General features: G+C 36.5%; 1 protein-coding gene across 23 annotated transcripts in view; it reads left to right on the top strand.

Moving 5' to 3' along the window:
- Nucleotides 1–23225, top strand: part of PPFIBP2 (PPFIA binding protein 2) — a 112276-nt gene that overhangs the window by 47123 nt on the left and 41928 nt on the right. For 14 of the 23 annotated variants that reach the window (XM_083837867.1, XM_083837875.1, XM_083837856.1 and 11 more), the window contains 2 exons: nucleotides 14737–14829; nucleotides 19241–19354. In XM_083837867.1, the coding sequence (XP_083693993.1) occupies nucleotides 14737–14829; nucleotides 19241–19354 (207 nt within the window). Of the gene's footprint in view, nucleotides 1–4802; nucleotides 4911–6374; nucleotides 7211–7305; nucleotides 7325–14736; nucleotides 14830–18828; nucleotides 18889–19044; nucleotides 19064–19083; nucleotides 19355–23225 lie in introns of those variants that run through there. The other 9 variants (XM_083837864.1, XM_083837869.1, XM_083837868.1 and 6 more) reach the window with 9 other exon arrangements.

The following is a 23225-nucleotide window of genomic DNA, read 5'->3' as shown; positions in this document are numbered from 1 at the left end:
GGTGGTCCTAAAATAATTTTAAACATGAGTGAAAGCCTCATTTCCATGATTGCAAAGCATGATCTTCCTTCCAATGGAATGTCTGTATTTAATTTAAGCTGCTTCACTGTGTAGCTTTTTATACTGAACCTTAAAATACTGGTTCTTGAAAACTCATTAGTATTTCCCTGCTTATAGTTTTTTTTTGTTTGTTTTTTTTCTCAGAAGCTTAATTCTGAAAATCTTTCTAAATGTTCTAAATTTGTGGAAGCAGGAAGAGGAAAAGATAGGATGCAGTAGTAGAGGAACATGTAGTAATTTGATGAAATGACGTCATTTGCCTTATGATACACGCTGTGCTTTGTCTCATTTCATGCTGTTTTTGCTGTGATAAAAACAGACTTGTTAGCAGGAGTAGGATAAATTTCTTAGACTTGATTGTCCCTTATTCATGATTAAGATTCAGAAGATTGTTTCCACTGTCTGTTAAAATCAAGGATGTCTTTCCTCCAGCGTGTTCACAGGGACTTGGATTAAAATAGAGAACCCCAGTTCATAATTCTGGCTTGGTGTAATTTATGGTGTAAAAACGCATTTTAGGCATGTGTTAAAGTGCTCTGCTGAAACATAATCACTAGTCTCTTCACTTCTGTCTAGGACTCATTTTAGAGTTATCTGCCTAGAACACAGGCGGAAAATGACTGCAATACAGGGCACACGAATGCTTTTATGAAGAAGGGGTATAATAGTAACATCCTCTGCTAGTTTAAAAAAAAAATCATACTTGCTTGCAAACAATTGTGGTTACAAGAAGTTCTTAGAAGCACTGTATAAATATTTAATTGGAATGTAAGATATTGCTGCTAAAAACAGAAGTATTAAATGTATGCATCAGTAGAACTCCTCAGTAACAGCTGAGTGGGAGGAGAATATGTTCTGAGCAATGCCAGTTAAAGCCAGTACATTTATCTCCTGGTAGATTTGACTGCAGGACTCATCTGTTGAGAGGCACGATGGAGCTATATATAACTGAATCTTCCCATTACCGAGTGGTATTAGCACATGTTAAATTGAAAATGTACCAGCAAAGCCTGCTTGGGACAGTGTAGAAAAGCAGTCATTCTGTATACATTCATATTTATTTTGCCAGCTTGAAATATTGGATGGATATGTTTACTGAGCAGTAGTCCAAGTCGTAATTTGAATGATCCAGTCCTCTGCTGTGCTCCAGCTCTTTTTCAATCACTTGATGATGCAAGGAAGCCCTGAACTGAAAGATCTTGTCCTCTCAGAGTTCCCAAAGCATGTTAGAGCAATTCACAGCACACAGGAAGCAGCAGTGTCCTTCATATGTCCAGCGATTTATGCATACTAGAGAATGCCTTGGAGTCAGTGGAAAGGGGGGTGCACATGGCTCGCATGGAATTTATCTAAACCAGGATGATTATTATTATTTTATTTTTAACATTCCATCGTTGTTTGTGAGCCAGCCTTATGCTCTCTGACAGTGACTGCTCTCCATAGTAGATGTTTAGCAGAGGTAGGAAAGTTTTCTCTGCATGAACTAAAACAAGATTAAAATAGCTTTGCAGTCAGTAGGGCTGGTTTAGGTCGATTTCTTAAAATGACATGGTGGGGTTAGTTTTCTGCAATTTCTTGCGCCCATGTAATGACCAATAATACTGAACAGAGCCAACTTTTGATTGAAGTGATTGAACAGTGTTATGGCCGTAGGCTTAGAGTGCTCATGGAAAAAAGGTGGTATTCCTGTTATAATAGCATGGCCTATTTTTATATGTTAAGTTTTCCAAGATTTCAAGGTGGCCTAATAACATATTGTGAAGTTCAGCCCTTGGGGGCAATCATCACCTACGTGAGCTATGCACACATTGGTATTGTCAGAGGTATTAGGGATCTACTCCGTTGGAAACCATGATTGTATACAGAAATTGCATATTAGCCTTCAAAAGGATGAATGCGATTTATTCATATTATCTAGAACTCCATTTGTGTAGGACTCCTTTGGCTGCTGACATCAGTGCCTTTGCACTAAGCAGCTGAGTATCATGTTTGCCTTTTCTTTTGTGTCTAATGTTATGGATGGTGACTGTTTTACATTGCACGTTATATTCTGTCATTTAATTTCCAGCTTCATTGTTTTTCATTATTTGAAATGCGATACACTGCATTAATTTAACAAATATTAACATATAAATGTAAATGCTGTGAAGTACCTAATGTTCTAAGTGTAGCTAGAGGTAACATCTGAAAATGCTTTCCATCAAATAATTAACAGAGGATTGGTAAGAGACAATTATTTAACTAAACAATTGTGATAACAGATAAGATATAAGGTAATATCCATGTAAAGAACCTAGGGGTAAAAGTTTCTTTTTAAAAGTCCGGTATTGATTTTGAAGGATTATTTGAACATTAGATGAAGGAAGGACATAATCTTGAAGTATTTCTGTATGTAACCTTTATTCAGATTTCACAAAATTTTAGTAAGTTTACATTTTGCAAATGAGATATTATCATTAATGACAAAGATAGCAATAATATACTTCACAACAAAAGTACTTCATGCTCTTTTTGGAATAGTATGCTAATAATGGTAGTAAAAGTAGTTAACTATACTTATTTAAAATATGACTAAACATTTTCAGGTTTCATGATCTTTCAGGAATGAAACAAATTATAGTTATTTTAGACTTTGCATATATACAATAGCATACAGTATGATGGCATGTTACTCAGCTGTGTAGGTAGATAAGCGTGTGCTTTGTTTTCCTGAATTAATGAAATGCTTAAGAAGAAAATAATTAAGCTCTTATTTGTCTATTGATTATCAGGAATAAGGAATAGCAAGGATTTATCTGCAGCTTATTCAGCTTTGGTTTATTAATGATTTTTTCCATTCTGAAATTTAAACGTCTGGGAAACTTAAATATAGGTTATACTGGAAGAGGCAAAATGTTACCTGGTAATGTTGATGCGTGTACAGTTATTTGGTAAATAACCTGCTTCAAATATTTCATATACTGATTTAGTGCAAATTTAATAATTTTGGGAGTGCATTGAAACTTTTCAGGCTGAAAACTAGACCTCAATTATTGTAATTGTTGTGTGGTAAAATTTGAATACATTTCTATAAATATTTTCTTTATGTGCCAATGTATCGCTTTCTTGACTAGAGCAATTTGTTAGGGAGGTAGGGGCCAGGTAGTGTTCACAGTGATTTTACTGTCCTACTATGTAAAAAAAATATTTTCTAGTTTTTAGGCCAAAACATAGTACTCAGGTTTCTTACTATCCACATTTTTCATGCAAAGTTATAGTTATTCTAGAGCTTGGGCTGGAAAAAGTATTTCAGCATATGGCAAAAAATGTTTGCAACTGCCAAGAATGTGCAAATGTCTGTGAGTGAACTAATAAACAGCAACTTCATCAAGGTATTGGTAATGCCGCCTTTATGCAAGCCAAGGAAAGACAGATTATTATTATTTGAGCAATAACCAGAAAAGATAAGTGATGTCATACTGCACGCGGATGGGAATGACTCCAAACATGTCTGCACCTGTTTGAAGTATTACTTTTTTTTTTTCCTCTCCCTTCTCCTCCGAATATGCAACAATAATGGCTTGAAAATAATGGCCATCTAATTATGATTTATTTTTCTAAAATACATATTTTAATCTGATTTAAGCCATTTGTATTGAGTGCATTTTATGCTGGGAGAGGAATATTTATTCATGTGTCTATGTAAAATGATTCCTAGTCTTTCCCAGTATGGTGTTTTGTTGTTGTTGTGTTGTTTTTTTGTTGTTGTTGTTAGTTTGCTTTATTTCATTGCGGTGTTGTTTTTTAATTATCACAAGTAAAGCAAATATGTTCATATACAAAATGCAGTAGTTGTTTGTTTACTTGCTTGCTTTCCCTTTTTTCAAAGATTCTCACCTTCCTCTGTCCCTTAGGCATTATCAGTTCATCATGATTAAGACTCTTAAGACTCAGGAAGTGCTTCATCTAGATTTCTGAAACCATTCCTCACCGTGTAAAAAGGATTTCCAGTACTATTGTCTTTTTCACAAATGGTCTGAATTTCTTTTCACATGTATTCTTGTGCAGGTTTATTTTCATTTTTTTTCTGTCTGTCTTCACTCTCAAGTTCTCACATTTTTCTGCAGTATGAGAATAACAGGTGTATGAATTGGCATTTTGAGGAATTTTTTCCTGGATAAAATCTGGTCCTAATCCCTTTGTTTCCAAGGCAGTTCAGACATTAGGATTGGGAAGAGCCCAGAGTGATGGATGAAGGAAAAGCTTAATGATAATTCCTGGGAGTGAGTAGCTAGATCATTCTCTCTCCTTGGGGTGTCATATGAGCGTGGTGGTATTGGGGGATATTGGTGATACTGGGGGGATTATTTTTTATTTTTTATTTTGGTTTGGCTTCAGTTCTCCATTGAATTAGACATTAGTGCTCAGTGAAGAACTATGTATAAACACCGATTTCCTTCTCCCACTTTTTTTTTTAAACACAGTGGTAACCCAATGAAGCAATCCTCACATTGCAACATATTTTCCATATTTTCACACTGCCCAGAGGAAAAAAAAAAAAAAAAAGAACTGTTTTTCCAGAGAAATGGGAAAATATTCTAAGTGAATCTGGGGCAATCGATTTGCATTCAGTTGGTGCCTAAAACTTTTCCAGGCCAAAGCTCAAGCAGAACATAAAGTTCAGCATGCAGGTGACAGGCTAAAAGTGAACACGTGGAACACGTGACTGTCTGGAATGTGTGTTGTCAACATTCATAGCTGATAAGATGCAGAAAATTCAGCCACATTTACCTTTTAATCAGGAAGAACGACTGTAACAAAATCAAGTGCCTTTGCATGAAATCCAGGACAAATGACAAGGGGAAAAGAAGGTATGTTTGTCATTTAAAATGCTTTTAATAGGAGAAATCGATGTTCACCTAATTGCAGATGCTACACTGAGGCACCAAAAGTGGAATAATACAATTTTCTTTTAGTTTTTATTTTTTTAATTAAAAACAAAATCATTAAAAGATGGTGTGTGTTGGAACATTTTAAGGGAGTATGATCCTCCCCTTCCCTAAATAAACCTGAAATAAATCTTACAGCCTCTGTTTTGAAATGGATGAAATAAGGAACTTGAGACTCTAGTGGTGCTGATATGGGATATGCAGAGATCTGAGATAGTTTGATGCGTTTGCTATTCTCTGTAATCAGGTAACTAGTTTTCTAGGGAAAAAAAAAAAAAGGTTTAATCTGTAGGGAGTTATGTTTTAATCTCAAGAGAACCCCCATTCAGTCTTCAGTTTGTCAGCTATGAGAGACAGTATCACAGATAGAGAATGTACTATATCGAGAGCATCTTAAATAATTTTTAAGATTTTTTTTCAACGCAAAATAGACAATATACTAAGGCTTTTGCCAGGTGACATGAACTATTCAAGAAAGAGCTTATCTCATCAACATTAATACAGTATAAAAACTTCTACAACCAGTGTAGAGTAAGTACGTTCTATGTACAGAGCAACCCGAGTTCTCTGCAGATGTTGTCTTGTGGTATGCTTCTCTTTTGGAAACAGATATTTCTTTTACCTTCTTATGTTTACTGGTGATTTTAGTTATATTAGCACTTTTAAAAGACCTGTAGTGATATTTTTTTGAAGTATTTTCATATTTTTCCTGCCATGTGACTTCATGTGTTTATTACCATATAACATATAACCATATGTTACTTAAAGAAGGCTGGTAGTCTAGGTTTATATCCATCCCTGCTTGTGACTTGGAAGATCCTAAAAAGATATGCATCAGGTAAAAAAGATCGTGAATGGCTGAAACAGTAAAACCCCACATACCTTGTAGAAACCTCCACAGTTTGGAGAGTGGATATATAGGTAAGTGTGACAGGTCCTTTTAATCACTGTTTTTCAGGGCATTATACAGTTTCAGACTTTGAGTTCTTTGTATATAGCATTAGAATGATGGGCAGCTTTGACAATGGCTCTTCCAAATTCTTGTACTTTTTCTTAAACGAGAGAATGTGTTTGGCTGTAGGAACTGAGGAAAATGTGGAGCTAAGTAAATGTTCTGAGATCATCACGAAAATCCTATGGGGACAGCTGCATTTTAGTCTTAACAGGCATTGCCTAATCCGTTGTCTTCATATATGGAACAATCAGATGTACAGTTTAAGACCAAACAAAGTTGGAAACTGGAGTTTATTGGGAAAAAATAGAACATAATCATAACTACTGTGTGGAGGCACTAGAGGACACCGCAGTAACAGGGAGTACTTTTAAACTTCCCTGCTTTGCTGGAGTTTTGCTTTGCATATGCATTTATTATCCTGGTGTTCAAGTTTGAAACATTGCCATGCTATGAGACTTCAGCTTCAGCAGATAAAAATCTTAGAAGGGTACCGTCGTCTTTTGTTAAGATGGAAAACTGCCTCTCTGGCAGTGTTTATGGAATAATTAACTTATCCACAGGATCGTCCTTGAATTCCTTCTCTTTTATAATGTTTTTTGTGAGGACAGGCAAGTAATTCAAAGAGCAGAACTTATTTTTAGTTTTAGTCTGGGCCTGAAATAAACCAAGAAGTCTGAGTCGTGTTACGATAAACAGGGAGTAAAACAGAGACAGGAAATAGGGGGTCTTTGGTAATGAGTTCCAGCCTCTCTTGAAACAGAAAGCCAGGGAAAGCATTACTTGAAAATAGTTTCTCAGTGACAGCTTAATAATTTTAGCTTGTTATTCAACATTAAAAGAGAACAGTTTCTGCAGATTTATACTGTTCTTGAAAGATCTTTTTTAAATATCATTTAGCAAGTTATATTTTTGATGTTTTTAGAGTTACGTTGTTCTCGTTGCTAACCGATCTGCTGTTTAAAAAAACCAGATGTTTGGGGGAGAGTCTGAAGTTTATACAGTTGTGCGTTGTATATACATCTGTGAGAAGCATTTGGGATAAGACTGGGACAGAGGCAGTAGATTTAGCTTGAAATGCGAACATACATTCAAGACTTCAGAAGCTGAGGGGTTGAAAGGGGAAGAAGTCACAGCTATATCCTGTAGAACAAAGCAGTGCGCTTGTTTCCAAAAGTTTCTTTTAACCCTGGGAATGTGACTGCTGAGATGGGCCCAAAGCATGGATGGTGAGATTGATATTTACAAGCACTTCACGTGGCTAAAGAGGGTAAGTGGTTTGCTGTGCTTTGTTTTGTCTTTGTAAATGCATGTTAGCAAAGCGAAGTCAGAATTCTGAGCTTTGCAGAAGGAAACGCGTTGGGTGCCTCAGACGTAAAATATTGTAAGTTCCTTTATGAGAAATGAATTGGAGACGCTTCATGCAGGAGGGGGAGGCATGCAGGAGGAGGGCGGGAGGGGGGAGAATCAGCTGTCTTTGTCTTTAAAAGTGAAACCCTAGAATCAAACTTTGAACAAATGGCAATAGATTCTAGTAAGTGCTTATGCTTTCCTGAGATTATAATACAACAAAGTATATCCTACATGACAATGTATGGCAAAAAATGAGAATACATTGTTTACGACTTTGTAGTTTAAAATTAAGATGTATTTGCACTGGTTCTTCACTTAATTCTTCATTGAGGTAATTGTATGTGACTTTTTAGGATGCCTTTGTTTTGGATAAAAATGGTTGTACATTTTTCCTGCTCACATTTCTCTTATTAAAATATGTTTTTTTTTAAAGGCAGTGCTATTAAAATCCTAATTTTGTGCTAAACGTGAATGTGAACATGAATTAACTGCATAATATGAGATTGTTTTTGTCTTCCTGTAAAAGAAAAACAAGGTTTGTACAGTTGTCTGATCACCTTAGAAAAATCCCTTAGTTTTTGTCAGCTTGTAGATTTTATACATTCTAACTATTTATTTCTCAGTTTTTGAAAAATGCATGAGTGGGATGAGAATAGATCTTTCACAATACACTGTTTTTTTGTTTGTTTGTTTATTTGTTTTTAATTACAATATTGATTTAATTGTATGTCATGTAAGGAGCACATCTCATTATACCTTTAAAAAACTATTTTTAACCTGTGTGTACTTTTACTGGAAATTGTACGCACGATATTTATGTTAGTGCTTCTGTATGGCACTAGTTTAAAAACACAGGTATACAAATGAACATGCACTCTTTTTTTGTTTTTACTGAACATGTAAACATGAAATATAGGTAAATACCTATGTGGAATGTGAATAGGAACTTCAATTTGGGTAGCTTCTTGAATGAATATAAAATATTCATGATATGTCAGTCTTTAATAAAAGCTTGAGAATCTTGAAGTTCAGTTAATTTACAAAACATTTGCATCACATTCTCAAAGCTCTTACATTTCTGGCATGTGGATGGGGAGGGGATTAAATGGGGAATGAGTGGGTGAGTGAAGGAGAGGAGGCAACAGGAAGTACGTTTGGTAACATTAGACTGTTAGTTTAACCTGTGCTCTGTGCAGTTAAAGCTAGATAACTCTTTAGTGGTCTTTGAGATCACGTTAACTTGTTATTTAAATGATATTTTGAGTATGGTATGTCTGTTGCCCCTGCTTCTTGGTTTAATTTCATTTCTAAAATGTAATTTTGCTTAAAAAAAAAAAAAAAAAGGCTACAGTGTGGTGTTATCAGACTATTGCATTCAGTGTGCGCTGAGAACTACAAAACAATGAGAAAGGGCTCCAAAAAGGTAGCATCAGTGAAGAATGGCTCTTACTGAAATGCTGACCGTTCTGGGGGGTACAAACAACAGAGGGTGTCTTTGGGATGATTTTCAAGTACTGTGTTTAGAAAGGATACCCTGTTCAAACATAGCACAAACTTCTTCAGAAATTAATAATGCCATTACAATGGTTGCACTTAATTCCTTTTCTGTAAGGCACATAAAGGAGAATATCAATATTGCTCCTTTTCCTTGCAGTCTCTTTAAGGGAGTGAGCACATGTGGGGGAATTGCAGAGAAATGAAAAATGATCTTGCATTGTTCCCAGGAGACCTTGAGCAGCGTGCTCCCAAATTCTTTTGATAAGTGATTTAAAAAATAAAATCTAAGTTACTTATTTAATTCTCATATTCAAGAATCCTAGTGTCCCATGTCTGGCACTGACTGGGATAGATTTGGGGCCCCGCAATCATAAACTATTGCTCTTTGGCTGCGAGTGCAAGTATGAGTACCCTCCAGAGTAATGAATGGCACTTAACAGAGAGTAACTGCAACAGACTTCCATAAACCCTTGGTGAAGTACACCAAAGTTGGTTCCAATTTCATCATAAGAAGTCACTTCAGAGACCAGGATCGGTTTTGATGTTGCAGTTAGTTGGTTAAGCCACATTTTCCCACATGTATCTGTGCCTTGGACTGGATTAGGACAGCAAACAAACAATTATAAAAAATCATGAGACCCAGGCAGGGGGAAATGAAGGACACAGATGATATTTTCAGATGCTTAGAACAGAGGATATGGTTTTAAGCAGTAGTCTTGTAACATAACAACAACAGTAGTATCATGCAGCAGCAGCAGGTACAAGGCAATATTTAGGTCAAATTTAAACAGAGCATCACCACGTTTCAGCTCTTTCCATTAGACTTCCTTGACGTTAAAACGACCTGTGAAAAGTGCTGTGCCAAGAATGCTCATAGGTTATAGATAGAGTGGGCACCAAAAAGTAAGACCAAATAAAGCCAAACAAACAAACAAACAAAAATTTTAGTCTTGTCTCAGTTGTATATGAGGCACAGCTCATGCTTTCATTTGTTCTTTTTTTTTTTTTTTACATTTTACTTTTTTCTGTCTTCTGACAGAAAGAAGAATTAATGCTGCCTCTAAGCGTCTCTTAGCAGTCTCTTTCTAGAAGGATATGGAAAAGTTCTTGTGTATATACGGGGCACTATTACCATTACTTTACGACAGGCTGTCAGTCTGTGGGAAGCTGGTGTCATGTTCTTTTACAGGGCCTAAGCATGAATCTGTTGCTGTTAAACTTCTGTTGCAAGCTAAAGAACCTAAGGCTCTCACCCCACCTTCCAAATGCTAAATGTGCATCAGCTTCAGATTGAGTTTTCTTTGGTTCTCCCAAGGAGCTTGGGTTAAAGGGTTCACATACAATATCCTCTGTGGTGCTGTTGCTTTATCTTCCTTCCATCTGGCCTTAATTGGAACACACTATTCTGAATAAAAATGACGTAACCCCCATTTTGGTTCATGGGCATATAGGTGTAATCACAAGTTACTAAGTTTCATCACAGAAATAAATGCTAGTATTTATGACAAAACAGTATCACGTGCTCTCCAAGAGCATTACAAAACTGGGCTTTTTGAACTGCAGTAGATGAAGTGTAGCAAAATGGAAAATCTCACGTGTCAGGAAAACTTTGCAAGGGTAAGACTTGTCATTTTGAAAGAGATGCCTTCATATGGAATGGAAACGTGATGACTCTTATAGCTTGCTTTGGACTTAAATTTTCAAGTGTGTGCAGCTCTGAGCTGATGGTTGACCTGAGACAGATATACATTAGTGCTATGCTTTTGTTTCTTTTGTTCTGGCTACTGTACATAACCTGTGCTAGCAAGAGGTGAAGCAATCAAGCATATGCTGTGTTAATTAAGCTTATGATATTAAGGGTGAACTTCATGACTTCTGTAAGGATATCTTCCTTTAACTCACTTAACTGTCTGGAGGAGAAGTTTTAGCAATGGGAAAAGTTATCCTGATAAAAGTATAAATATTTGGTCAAAATTATTTGATCTTAAGGATCTTTGGGCCCCTTGCTACAGGAAGGACATGGACGTGCTCGAGCGAGTCCAGAGAAGGGCGACCAAGCTGGTGAGGGGTCTGGAGAACAAGTCTTACGAGGAGCGGCTGAGGGAGCTGGGCTTGTTCAGCCTGGAGAAGAGGAGGCTCAGGGGTGACCTTATCGCTCTCTACAGTTACCTTAAAGGAGGCTGTAAAGAGGTGGGGGTTGGTCTGTTCTCCTACGTGCCTGGTGACAGGACGAGGGGGAATGGGTGAAAGTTGTGACAGGGGAGTTTTAGGTTGGATGTTAGGAAGTACTTCTTTACAGAAAGGGTTATTAAGCATTGGAACGGGCTGCCCAGGGAGGTGGTGGAGTCACCATCCCTGGAGGTCTTTAAAAGACGTTTAGATGTAGAGCTTAGCGATATGGTTTAGTGGAGTACTTAGTGTTAGGTCGGAGGTTGGACTCGATGATCTTGAGGTCTCTTCCAACCTAGAAATCTGTGATACTGTGATACTGTGACTGTGTGAATTTACCTAGCTTTGCCTGTACTTAATTGCAGACTATATGTTGTTAGCTCTTTCAGATTGACTGCCACTTTCACTTAATCAACAACGAACAATGACAAGCAGAAAAATCCTGTTGTTGCTTTCATAATTGCCTTCAGATGAAAGGCAAGAATTGCAGATCCAGAAATCATGTTCCAGCCACCTCTCCCTCCTCAAGTATGCTGAGTGAATGTACATACATTCAGATGGGTGTGTATTTCAGGTAGCACTAGGATGCCAAGAGATTAAATTTGTATTGTATCCATAGATAGATGCTAAAATAAAATTGTTTACTGTGTAGGCTTCTCACTCACCACTATACAATAGCAAATATTGTGACTCATAACTTCAATTCTGGTGACCCAAAACAGTAATCAAAACTTGGGAAGTTTGTATTCTTCTAAATATTATCAACTCCAGAGAGACTGGAAAAAGTCCATAGTGTACATTTTTCTTGTATTGAAATATAATATTGCAGTCTGTGTGCTGTTAGTATTTTGTGGTAAACTGGCTGGTTGAACTCTGCTGGCCATATTCCTCTTCTCAGCTTCTAAACTGCAACTAAAGACAATACATCATGTATGTCCCTAATCTTTCCCATTAATGCAAGTACTATAGTTGCCACAGGCATCTGATTCAATTATCAGTGGAACTGAAAGTGATTCATGTGATTCTGAATAAGAAGGGAGGAGGGTTTTGACGTAATCTCTATTCTAAGAGGCGGGTGACTTGTTGAAAAAGCTTACAAATCACCAGTCTAACTGACTGCCAGATTTCTTCTCCCAGCTCCTTCCTCCTCCATAGCCCAATATGAGATACATGCCTTAGTGATAAATTTTTGTGTAACAGTTTGCTGATGAACTTCAGAAGTTGGTGGGCTTTGTTTTAAAATCAGCTGTGTTGGAGTATATTGGAGATGAAACCTAACACACAAAGAGAACATAAATTGGCCTATGTTCAATTTTATTACCTTGCATATGTGCTTGCTGTAAGGGGCTTACTTTTACAGACTATGCAGATTCAAGTTTTGTTTCAGAAACCTCTGAACAGAACATCAGTACATAAACTCTAAACAATAGTTGCTCAGTTCTGGCAATGTGCTACATTCTTAATTGTCTCCCGTTAAAATAACATGCAAGGAAACGAAAATTCCTTGCTTACTGGACTCTGAGCTCCTGTCTGAGAAGACTGTTGAAAATCAAGCTAGCTAGCTGAATTGCTCAAATATGTCTTCCCTTTCTTGCCATACCCTTTCATATTTTTGCTAATTATCCTCATTTTAACATAAAGCTGTTGAATCATACTCTGAAGTCTGATATTTTTTGTATCATATTCTGGAGGAATATTTAAGCCTTTTTCTCTGAATAGTACTCTGTAATGACTGGATCACCTAAGTGATACTTACACGCTCATATTTTCAGCTTGTGTTAATATTATGTCCAAATTAGATTAAAGGGAACATTTTCAAGAGAGATCTGGATACTAAAGATGAATAAGAAGCTGAAGTTTCTTTTTTTTTTTTTTTAAGAACTGGGAGAAACGGTTTTGAATTATTTGAGGAAATACTTTGCATTTATATCAGATGTAATCTGATTGTCATTAAACTACATCCAAGTTCTCTTAGAGTGTAATACAGGTGATTCAAGAAATTGCTTTGCAGCTGTCTTAGGCAAAGCATGTATGGTACACACTTGACTTTTCATCTGCAGCACTACTACCATCCTAACTGTTCCAGCCACCTTTCCTTCTACTTCTTTACTAAGTTATCAGAAATTATTTTTTTTGACATCTTTCCCATTGTTTCATTACAAGAAATATAATTAGTACATTTAACTTATAGGTTGTGGAGCTCGGGTAATGATTTTTAGTCTTTAAGGCTACATCTTCTGAAGTAACATATTTGTCTGTGGCAAATCTTGTTGATTCAGCCTTTTGGTTCATGTGGTTACGTGAGTCTAGTGTTCATTGTTTGTCATCTCTTACACTAACTCGTTGCTCTCTGGTCTTACAACTTCAGTGCTACGGATTCCATATTAAGTTCCTGCTGATACATGTGATACCTAACTATACTCAGTTTCATCTCAGTACAGTCTTTCACAACTGCAGCGTGCACTCCAACCATCCACAGATAGTCTTGGTTCATATTACATTGTTTTATCTTGTCTTAATGCATGCCACAAAGACTTCCCAAGTCTTAAACAACTGCTGTGTGTCAATCAGCCACTTTTTTTAGCAGGCCATTTTCTGTGTACTGTACTTATCTGAGCGGTCTCTGGCTGACCTTTTGCCAGGGTTGGGTTTTTTTGTTTGTTTGTTTTCCACTTCTCCTTGTCCACATGGGTGTGATTCACTAGGTCTTATATGGGTATTGAGTGTTGAACTTCCTACAGAGGATACTTCACAGTCAGTCAGTGCTGCAGACATCACCAGGGGTTATACGTTTGGTAAATGTGAGTGTAGTAAAGTGTCTGTCTTATTTGTGATTTGATGTTGAATTAATTCTTAGTTGCTGATTATATAAAATGTTAACTGTGTTTTGCAGTGATGACAAGTTGCTTTTGTTAAAATATATTGGCAGCAATTTAACTCACAGTGTTTGTAAGGGAAGGGGGGAGGTGGTTACACAAGTGGTTACAGGCATATTTCTTAAGTCTGGCATAGAAAATAGCAAATGACAGCAGCATAAAGGGTGCAAACAAAGACTACCTGACTGGGCAGTCTTCATCCTTAGCTTTTGTTACTAGGAGAATCTTCTCCTGCCTAGTAGTGTGCTGTTGTTCCCTGAACTTGGTGTTCTGTGTTCAGAAAAGTGTTCACCTACCATTGTGTGCGACGTCAGAGACATTGGGAAGGCCTGTGGGCTGTCCATTGGGAAAACCATTTGATGATATGGAGGGAAGTTTTAGCTCTAATGTAGCTGCCAAGGTTAAAGATTTCTGATCTAAAAGACTTTGCTCTTCAAGTGGCATAGTAGCCCAAGCAGACTGGCTGATGCTTTGATTGAGGATGCATAGCTGAGGTCAAAGGATTATCTAGGTGGACATACAGAAATAAATCTTGTTTACTTATGAGGATTCCTTATTTTCATTATACTACAAAAGTTACTAAGGAATGATCTTTAACATCATATAGTTCATGTTTTTGCCTTGTTAAGCTGGCATCTCCCAGTGAAGCGATAAGTTGCTAGCAAATATCAAATCTATTCCTATACAATTACTGATTTTTGGAAATGAGAAAGTATTCAAAATCCAGCTAAAAACCACACGTACAAAAGGTTTAATACATACAAAATAAACAGCTTTGTTCTGTAGACATACTTTTTGCATGTATTTTGCATTATAACAACCACGCTGTATCAATTTTATTAACTATTTCTTGAAATTTTAATATTGACTGTAAAAGTTCTTACAGCACTTTTCTCCCCAGTCACAGGTGAATCATCATTCATCTACTAATAATGAAACCTATCAAGAAAGATTGGCACGATTAGAAGGTGATAAAGAGTCTCTCATACTGCAGGTATGTTTTAAAGAGAATATTGTCTATGTAGTTGATATTCATTGAATAAAAGGTGAAGTAAAAGAGTATATTCTGTGGGAAAAAAAAAGTTAGCAGGTCATGAAATGTAACTGATAGTTAATCAGGAATTAATTTATGATTTTTATAATCCATATGGTTGGTCTAATGGTGCAATAACTGGGTGTAGGAGTGGGGAATAACAGCTACGGTAAGAATGATGATTAAGGAACTTCAGATTGATGTTATTATTGTTGTTATTATTTCTCCAAGATAGTAATGTACTGGTAATAGTTTTCATTCTAGGTTTACCAGATTTCGCCAGTTACTTTCTAGATTCTGCATGACACTGTTTTTAATGAACTGAAAGACTGAAGAATAAGGGGAAAACTATGCTGTTGTGTTTCAAGATAACATACTCATTCCTTACTTTCTTCTCCATTGAAGTCATTAAACTTCTGTTAGCAAATGTGTATTGCAAAAATTTTATCATTCCACTGAGTGATCTATTTCTATGTGCTACCATTTATAAGGATGGATAGGTTGTAACAATATGGGAAGCTGTTTAGCATCTTGAGACCAGGGATTCAAAAGCAAGATGATGCTTATACCACCATATAGCTTCAGACCGATAGTTTGGTTATTATTGGGATGTGGAAGACTTGAAAGTCTCAGAAACAAAAATGAGAAATTAAAAGTTTTTCATAAATCGTAAGTGGGTAGAACTAATATTTTCCCTGCTTGTATATTGTACTGAAGTTGCTTTACATCATCAAAAAGCTTAAGGAGGGGGAGGTAAAGTCAAATCAAATCCTGAGTGGGAAAAAAAAATAATAATATTCTGTTTGGAACTTAAATGTTCATGTGTTTCAAATTTTCATTTTCTAATAGGAGATTAGAAGTTGGTTGAGACAGCATCACAACTTTAATAAATAAATAATAGATAAATAATATTATTAAACAATATTTTATTCTAAATAATTATATTATTATATTTATTTATTAATAATATTAATTTACACATTAATGAAGCTGTTATTAACTGTAGCATGTTGATTCTATTAATGAGATTCTATTAATGATAGCACACAGCTTTTCACACAGTATGTTCATTTCTCACACTTGTACAAATGTGCACTCATAATTGGAGCAACAATTAGAAGACTAAACCCACTCAGAACTTCACTCAGAAGCACAGGGTTGTACCAATGTACCTGTTTCTTTGTCCTGAAGGGGTCCTTTGTATCATCACATATGTTTATAGTCCTATAATCCTTGTCTGTGTATAGAAGGGGCTGTCCTCCTGGATGTGGTTTGAGCCATACAGATGGTTGTTGATGGTCATTTTGCACTGGTGGTCTTCTACAGGTTTGGCAGAATTGTGGTGTTAGAAATGTGTCGGTTCTTGCAGATTTAATAGGACCACTAGTCTCCAAAAGCACTAGAGGCAACTTAGAGGCAACTTCTCATTATGTACTTTCCCTGTCTCTTCATGTTGATTTTTAGTAACTATTTCTTCATCCACACAAATAGATATTTATACAATACAGCTACCCAAACTCACAAAGAAGAGGCTTTTATGACATGGTTCAGGGTCCTGCCTGCAGTTTTCCCTCAAAACGAATGGATTAAAATCAGATGTAGAAACTTCTCTTTTGCCTTTTACCTACATTGCAACCCTATCAAGAGGTGTAGTCAATATTTGTTCTAATGTATTTTCCTATTGCACTGCACACTATTGCAGTAGAACACCAAAACCCCCAGTCAAATAACATAGATGAAAGCCTTGGTCAGCAGATGATCAACAACAAAAATAAGAAGATGCCAAGATCCAGAGCTGGGGATTGGTCCTGGGCAACCTGCTCTAGGTGGCCCTGCTTGAGCAGAGGGGTTGGACAAGATGGCCTCCAGAGGTCATCCTCCTTTCCCACCTCATCCATCCTGTGATTCTTTTAGAACCTCGTTTATACCAGTTCTGCACATTCTGTCTATGCGGTCAAATATGAGGAACGTAAGCAAGCCCCATCTTGAGGTTACGTTGGCCTTAGAGAGTCTGTTGGTGCAAACCCTGCTCTTGGGTGTGATCATTGATTGGCATGAAAGATGAAAGTGATTGGAGACAGAGCACTTCTGCACAGTGGCTTACAGTCTGTTGTAACAGCAACTGTGGTCCACAGCTATAATCTGTGGGGAATACAAAGCTGGGAGAGCTCCAGTCTTGCTGCAGAAGAAGCCATACCAAGGCAACTTTACAGGTGCCTCTCACACACTGTTTCTCCAAAGACTAACTCAAACAGGGGACCTTGAAACCTACTTCTACTGTTCAGTATGTGGTGGAGACTGGAAATGCTACAGCATCCACGATACTGTCTTAGAGCTCAGTGCCTGCGTATAGGAGCTAATGTACTTACTGTTTAGGGTTTTTCTTTTTTTCCACAAAGGTCTTTTTCCTAAGGTATTTTAAAACATTATACCACTTGATTTGGGGCTATTTTTTCAATATACCTCTCTTACAGATATTTACGGAAAATGTATTCACTAGGGGCTGACTCGTGTTGATGTTGCACTGCTAAGGCAAGATGGACTTGCCAGTGCAGCATATGCTGAGGTTATACTCTGTGTGCAGCTTACGGATTCCTAGAAGAGTCTGGCAGATGTGATCTTAAACAGAGGGGAAAATATGAGCTCAAAGTAGCTAATGTGCCTCTCAACCTAATAATTGGAATATTCAGCACAGTGCTTCTAAAGCTGCTAAACTTTTACTAAATGCCTTTGCAGGTCACAGTTAATATACAGAGTTTTCCTTATAGGTTACAATACTGGTTGGAACTTAACCTGACCCTTTAAGTCAAGCACGTTTTCTTGCTCTGGAAAATGTGTCAGACTGAAGAAGGGGCTTCGGTTTATCTTTTTTTCTTGCTTTCTGACCTCTCAGAACCTCTTGTGCACCATCACATACGTAATGGGAGCGAAACAAAAGAGTTGATAAGCAATAGACTCCCTTGGGGAGTTCTTTCCACCCTACCAGCTCACATGTGTCTTAGTGTGCTTCTGGCCAAGAGTGGCAAAATGTTGCGATCTCCCTCCACCCACTCCTTCCTGTCATCTCTCATCCTGTGTTCATCTGTGCTTTTCTCAAGGGCCAACTACTTTAAAGGCATAAAAATAAGATACTCTGTTTTTCTTTTTCTGTATTCCTCTCCCAGGCATCCTTGTCATTATGTTTGCAGGTAAAACAAATATGGATCACCCAGTCATTCCCGCTGCAGCTGCCCTGAAGTGAACTCAGTTGTTTGTTGATTCCCTTGGGCTTTAACAATGCTGCTTAACGGGTATGGGTACATCTTAAAGGTTTCACTTCCAAGTACTTTTTTTTTTTTTTTAAGTAAAAGTACTCCAGAGTTGGATACGAGAACATAGATAAGCTTTTGTTAACGCGTTTCATTAAAACTGGAGTTTCGAAACCTAAGGTTGCTTTGTTGTTTGAGGTAACATTTTATAGTGTAATCAAGGTTTAGCCTGTGGTGGAAACTACTTTTATATAAATAAACAGCAAAAATTAATCTACAGAGTGTATGTGCTTCTTAACATAGGAATTAACACTTTTTCACATCTTTCTAATGTTATGCTGAGTCTAGGTTCTTGTTGGTTTGTTGGGTTTTTTTTAGAACTTTACAAGCTTTGAGCTTGGCTGCTGGGCTTTTCTTGTTACACATTCAGCAGTCTATACCACAATTCCTACAGTTCTTTACCAGTACAGCTTATTGTTTCTTTTCCTGGGATTCATTGTCTGTATCTCACTTCTTTTACTTTCATGTTTTGGCTTGCAAAGCCTGGGAATTTTTCTTGGAATAGAACTTTGTTGCTGCTAAAACATGCCTTTTACTCATTGCATTCCTTACAACTTCAAAACGCTTTATTGATAGGTAAGCTGTTTTTCTGTTCTTGTAAGAAGTAAGGTAATTGGTTGGTTTCCAAATGAACAGTTTTTATCATTTATCCATTTTAGGGAGTTGAATGCCAACAGAACCTGAAATAGTGCATGCTTCAAGACCACTTCAAGTATTTTCAGTATAATATGTTCTTGTTTGGTGCTTTCTAATTGTTGAAACTTGTGCATGAACTGACTCAGGCTACCTAAAAGTATTCTTCCAGCTGTTCTAGAAATGTTCTCTCATTTTAATATTTAAAAAAAAGCAGTCCGAGCGGGGCGGGGGTTGAATGAAAATATTTGTAGGTGAGACTGGAAAACTCTCTATCTCAGTGGAGCAAGTTATGAAAGAGTCTGAAACTACTAAGGACTTTAAAAGAGAACTTGCTGTAGAAATGTGCATTTGGATGTTAATTGTATAATGAAATTCAAACTTATTTACAGTCAGTTCAGTAGCATTGCGCTTCTCTTCTCAAATTACAGGTGAGTGTTCTTACAGACCAGGTGGAAGCTCAAGGAGAGAAAATCCGGGACTTAGAAATCTGTCTTGAGGGACATCAGTTGAAACTGAATGCTACAGAAGAAATGCTTCAACAGGTAAAAATCTGAATTGGAAAGATTTTTACATAATATCCTCCAAAGGAGAGGAGAGTATACATGCTTAGTTTGTCTGCGTGTGTGAGTGCCTTTGGCAAAAAGAGAAAACAGAAAGAATTGCCTCTTTTTATTGTTCTCTTGCTGCTTTGCACTTTTTTTTTTTTTAAATAAAAGTTTCTTTGTTTTTCTGTTGCAAAAATGTTTTATTGGCTGGTTACATAACACTGTACGTGGCAGCATGTAAAATGAAACTATTGTGTATTATTTGCACTGTGCTGATGAACTAAATTTGGACATGGCTGAGTAACTGGTTAGACAGGTTAAATGTACCTCATATATGTAGCAGTTACAGAATTGAAAACTTTTATCTAAATATCTTCTATTTTCATATGGCTTTGAAGCTGAACAGTTAGTAAAGTTGAAATGAATTACTGTATCAAGTTAGGTTCTATACAGATTTTTGCTTAATTTCATTTTCCCCTTGTTTTTGAAAAAAAAAGTACATGGCATTTTTCGTTATCAACAATTTCAGGCTATGTGATTTAATCTATTGGTGCTGTTTCATGACATATATTGAGGAAGAAGGATGAATAATAAGTATCTAATATTTCATGTGGTACTGTACGGATGGTAGGTTTGTGGTCATGAAAGAAATTTCCCTGTGCAGTTTTCTGTTTCTACCAAGAAAAGTTGCTATATATGCAGATAAACTGCTGGTAATACAGTGCACAGACATTGAAAATAAATTTGAAACTGTAAATAACCCTTAAAATATAGACCAGAAATTTGCAGGATATATATTATTCTTGAGGAACATGTATTTCCCCCTTCCAGCCACTGAAATGTTCTGTTATAAACTTAATATTTTAGTCTATGGGAAATATGCAAGTCTTTCAATGAACTATTCATAGCTTTAAATTACACTTATGTTATTCTGAATAAATTTATTTTACTATGAAAAGGATCCATGTACATTTGTATCTAAATGGTAGCAGTTTCCATATGGTGAACTTGTATCCTAAACATCTTTCAGTTAAAACTCTCCAAGTTTCTCAAAATAATAAAAACAAACAAAACAAAACAAAATTGGTCTCACAACTGTTGTAACCCAAAATGTTTCCAACTAGGAAAAGTTTTACTCTATGCTTAAATGAAGGGGTGTTTTAGAAAATATAAACAGCAAGCACATCTAGTTTTTCAGTGACATCTGAAGTGAAATTCAAAGAACAGCAACTGTTTATTTAATATTTAAATTATGAAAATCTGTTTTCAAACTTCATGAAGGCATTCATATAGAGTGTAGAAGGTTCCTGTTTTAATGTAAAACTAGGTCGTCTTCGTCAGCAGTTTCCAATGTCTTGTACAAGTGCCCATGACACTTAGTAATGACATGAAAGATATTAATGTTGTCATTGAGATTTTCTAGTCAGAATTATTCTCTGCGTCATTCAAGGGCAATCAAGACAGTATTACAGTATTAATTTATTTTTTGCACAAAACTACCTGTTTTGTAATACAAATAAATAAATAATAATCATCCACCTCTATCTGCCTGTATAAATATTCTTGCTTTCCAGAAAGACTTCTATTATTCTCTTGAGGTATATTGTAAATCCAATTTTATTTCTTGGTTCTGCTTGTTTATTTGGAATATATTGAACTACATTGATTCCTACATTTGTGATCTTAAGCTGACAGCTTCTTCTAAATGGAAGATGGAATGAAGAAGATAATTGCCCTATTTTGAGAAATCTTTAATGTGTATTGGTAGAACTAAGCTAACTGCAATATGGATAAGCTTTTTTTTTTTTTTTTTTTTTACTTATCTGAGAAGCCATATATGTGAGTACAGCATAAGCCTTGTCTTTTTAATTTTGGGAACTATAAGGAATCTAATTTAATTTTGTGCCTAAAATGCTACAGCAACAACAACAAAAAATGATATGTCTTAAGATAATTTAATGAAATTACTTTAAAAGTTATCTGGTAGTACCACGACAGCAAGGGTATGTAATGCTACCCTGCAAAACAGCTTTTCTGAATCTGTGCTAGCGGAGACTTGTCCACTTTATAAGGGTGTGGTTACTGGCTAAAATCCTTTTGGCTTATGATTTATGCACAGTTGTTTTGAACCCTGCTACAAAGCTATCATGCAAACACTTTTGAAACAGCAGCTAAAATAAACTTTGTTCGAATTACCTAAAAAGGCTGTTCAGCGTTTGGGATGGACATCTTGAATGCTGAATAGTAACAACAGAGATTGCTGCTTCTTTGGAGGAAATTGTGATTCTCTAAGAGGGACCAATATTCCTTAGTCAAAATGTGGGCTTATGGGAAACGTGTTGAGCTCATCTAACAGTTTTCCACTACAAAAAAAGAGAAGGCTTTGTTCTGTTCTTTTGTTCTTTCTGTTCCTGAATATGTGCTTCTACAACTTGTTTTATACTGACTCTGATGCTCACCAGATTTTTTTCTCTATGACTGGGCAGAAAGGAATGGGGGCAGGCTGTGGTTAAAAGGGGATATTTTCTTGCTGGGTTAGCGAATTGAACCAGCTTACAGAAGAGGTTAAGGCATGGCATAACGACAGTGGTGGGCTGCACATTTGACCTAGATGTTTATGAAACCACAGTCAAAGAAAATATGACATGTATGTTTTCATGACATGTGATGCTACTATGTCAAACTCAACATTCTGCTTTTTTAAGGATACTTTTTCCACTACAGACCCTAATTAAGAAAGAACATTGCCTTTGAGGTATTTGCACTGTCTTTAAAATGAAGTAGGTCTTTCAAAAACTCATGAAAGTCAATGGCAAAACTTTAGATCTGTCATTAAATATCATTTTAGTTTGGGCCAAGAAAAATGTTTTCTTGTCCTTCAATCATAGCCAATGGTAAGAGAAAATTTTTTGGGGCATGCCTAGGAGCAAGACCCCAGTTTGGTCTCTCTGAATTGAGTTTTAGTTGTATCTCTGTCTTGCCATTGAGTGTGTAATAGACATGGAAATGCTACCTGTGTGAATAGTTACCTCCCTTGCCCCTTAGTACATTCTAATGAATTTGTCTCAAAAAAAAGAAAACCTCCTAGAATCATCTTAAAAACACAATTTATGTTGTGACAGTCCATTTCTAGTATATCAGCTACTTTAAAATGTGAAATTACAGCTGATTTTAGAGAAAAATGGTGGATATGTGTCTTGCTCTAAATTAATCTGTAGCATTTCTAAGAACTTCCAGTGAATTTTAAGAAAGAAACAATTTTTAAGCCAAGAGGGGATCTTGAACATCTGCTACGTTAGCCTCGGAGGAACTTCCTATCCACATTTGATCAACTTTTGCTTCATTTGTACTGTGAATAAATGTAGAACAGAATTGGAAAGCAAAAGTAGATTTTGCTCTCTCTATATATAGATAAAGTAATTGTCCTAAATTGTCCCATAACAGAAAGCACCAGCCAGCCAGAACGTAAATGCACTGGTGCGATGGAATCAATGTTGTCATTCTTGTCAGTTTGAAAAGGGAATTTTCTACACATTCGGATTTCACTTCCACAGTTCTTTTAAGTGCATTCGGTATAGTAATTATCGCAAGTGAAAATACTTCTTTGCTATTCCTGTGCTGCACTTGATGGATTTAGCAGATACTAGTTGTCATTGAAGCTCTATGGCATAAAGTGTACAGGTTATTTTGCCAATCAAAGCTGTGCCAAAAAGCTGAACTGTGTGGCAGTGACTGTCTTCTACCTGACCTGTACCAAATCCTGAATGTGGTTTGACAGTTTGTTTTTGCCTTCCAGCTGATTTGTGACACGTAGTTGCACTAAGCAATCTAGAGGAATCTTGTCAGATGGCTGCATTGCATAAGGATT

This window comes from Anser anser (assembly GCF_964211835.1).
Source record: "Anser anser genome assembly, chromosome: 5".
Taxonomy (NCBI): Eukaryota; Metazoa; Chordata; class Aves; order Anseriformes; family Anatidae; genus Anser; species Anser anser.
Note: the sequence above shows the minus strand (reverse complement) of the source record. Positions and strands in the feature narration are given on the sequence as shown.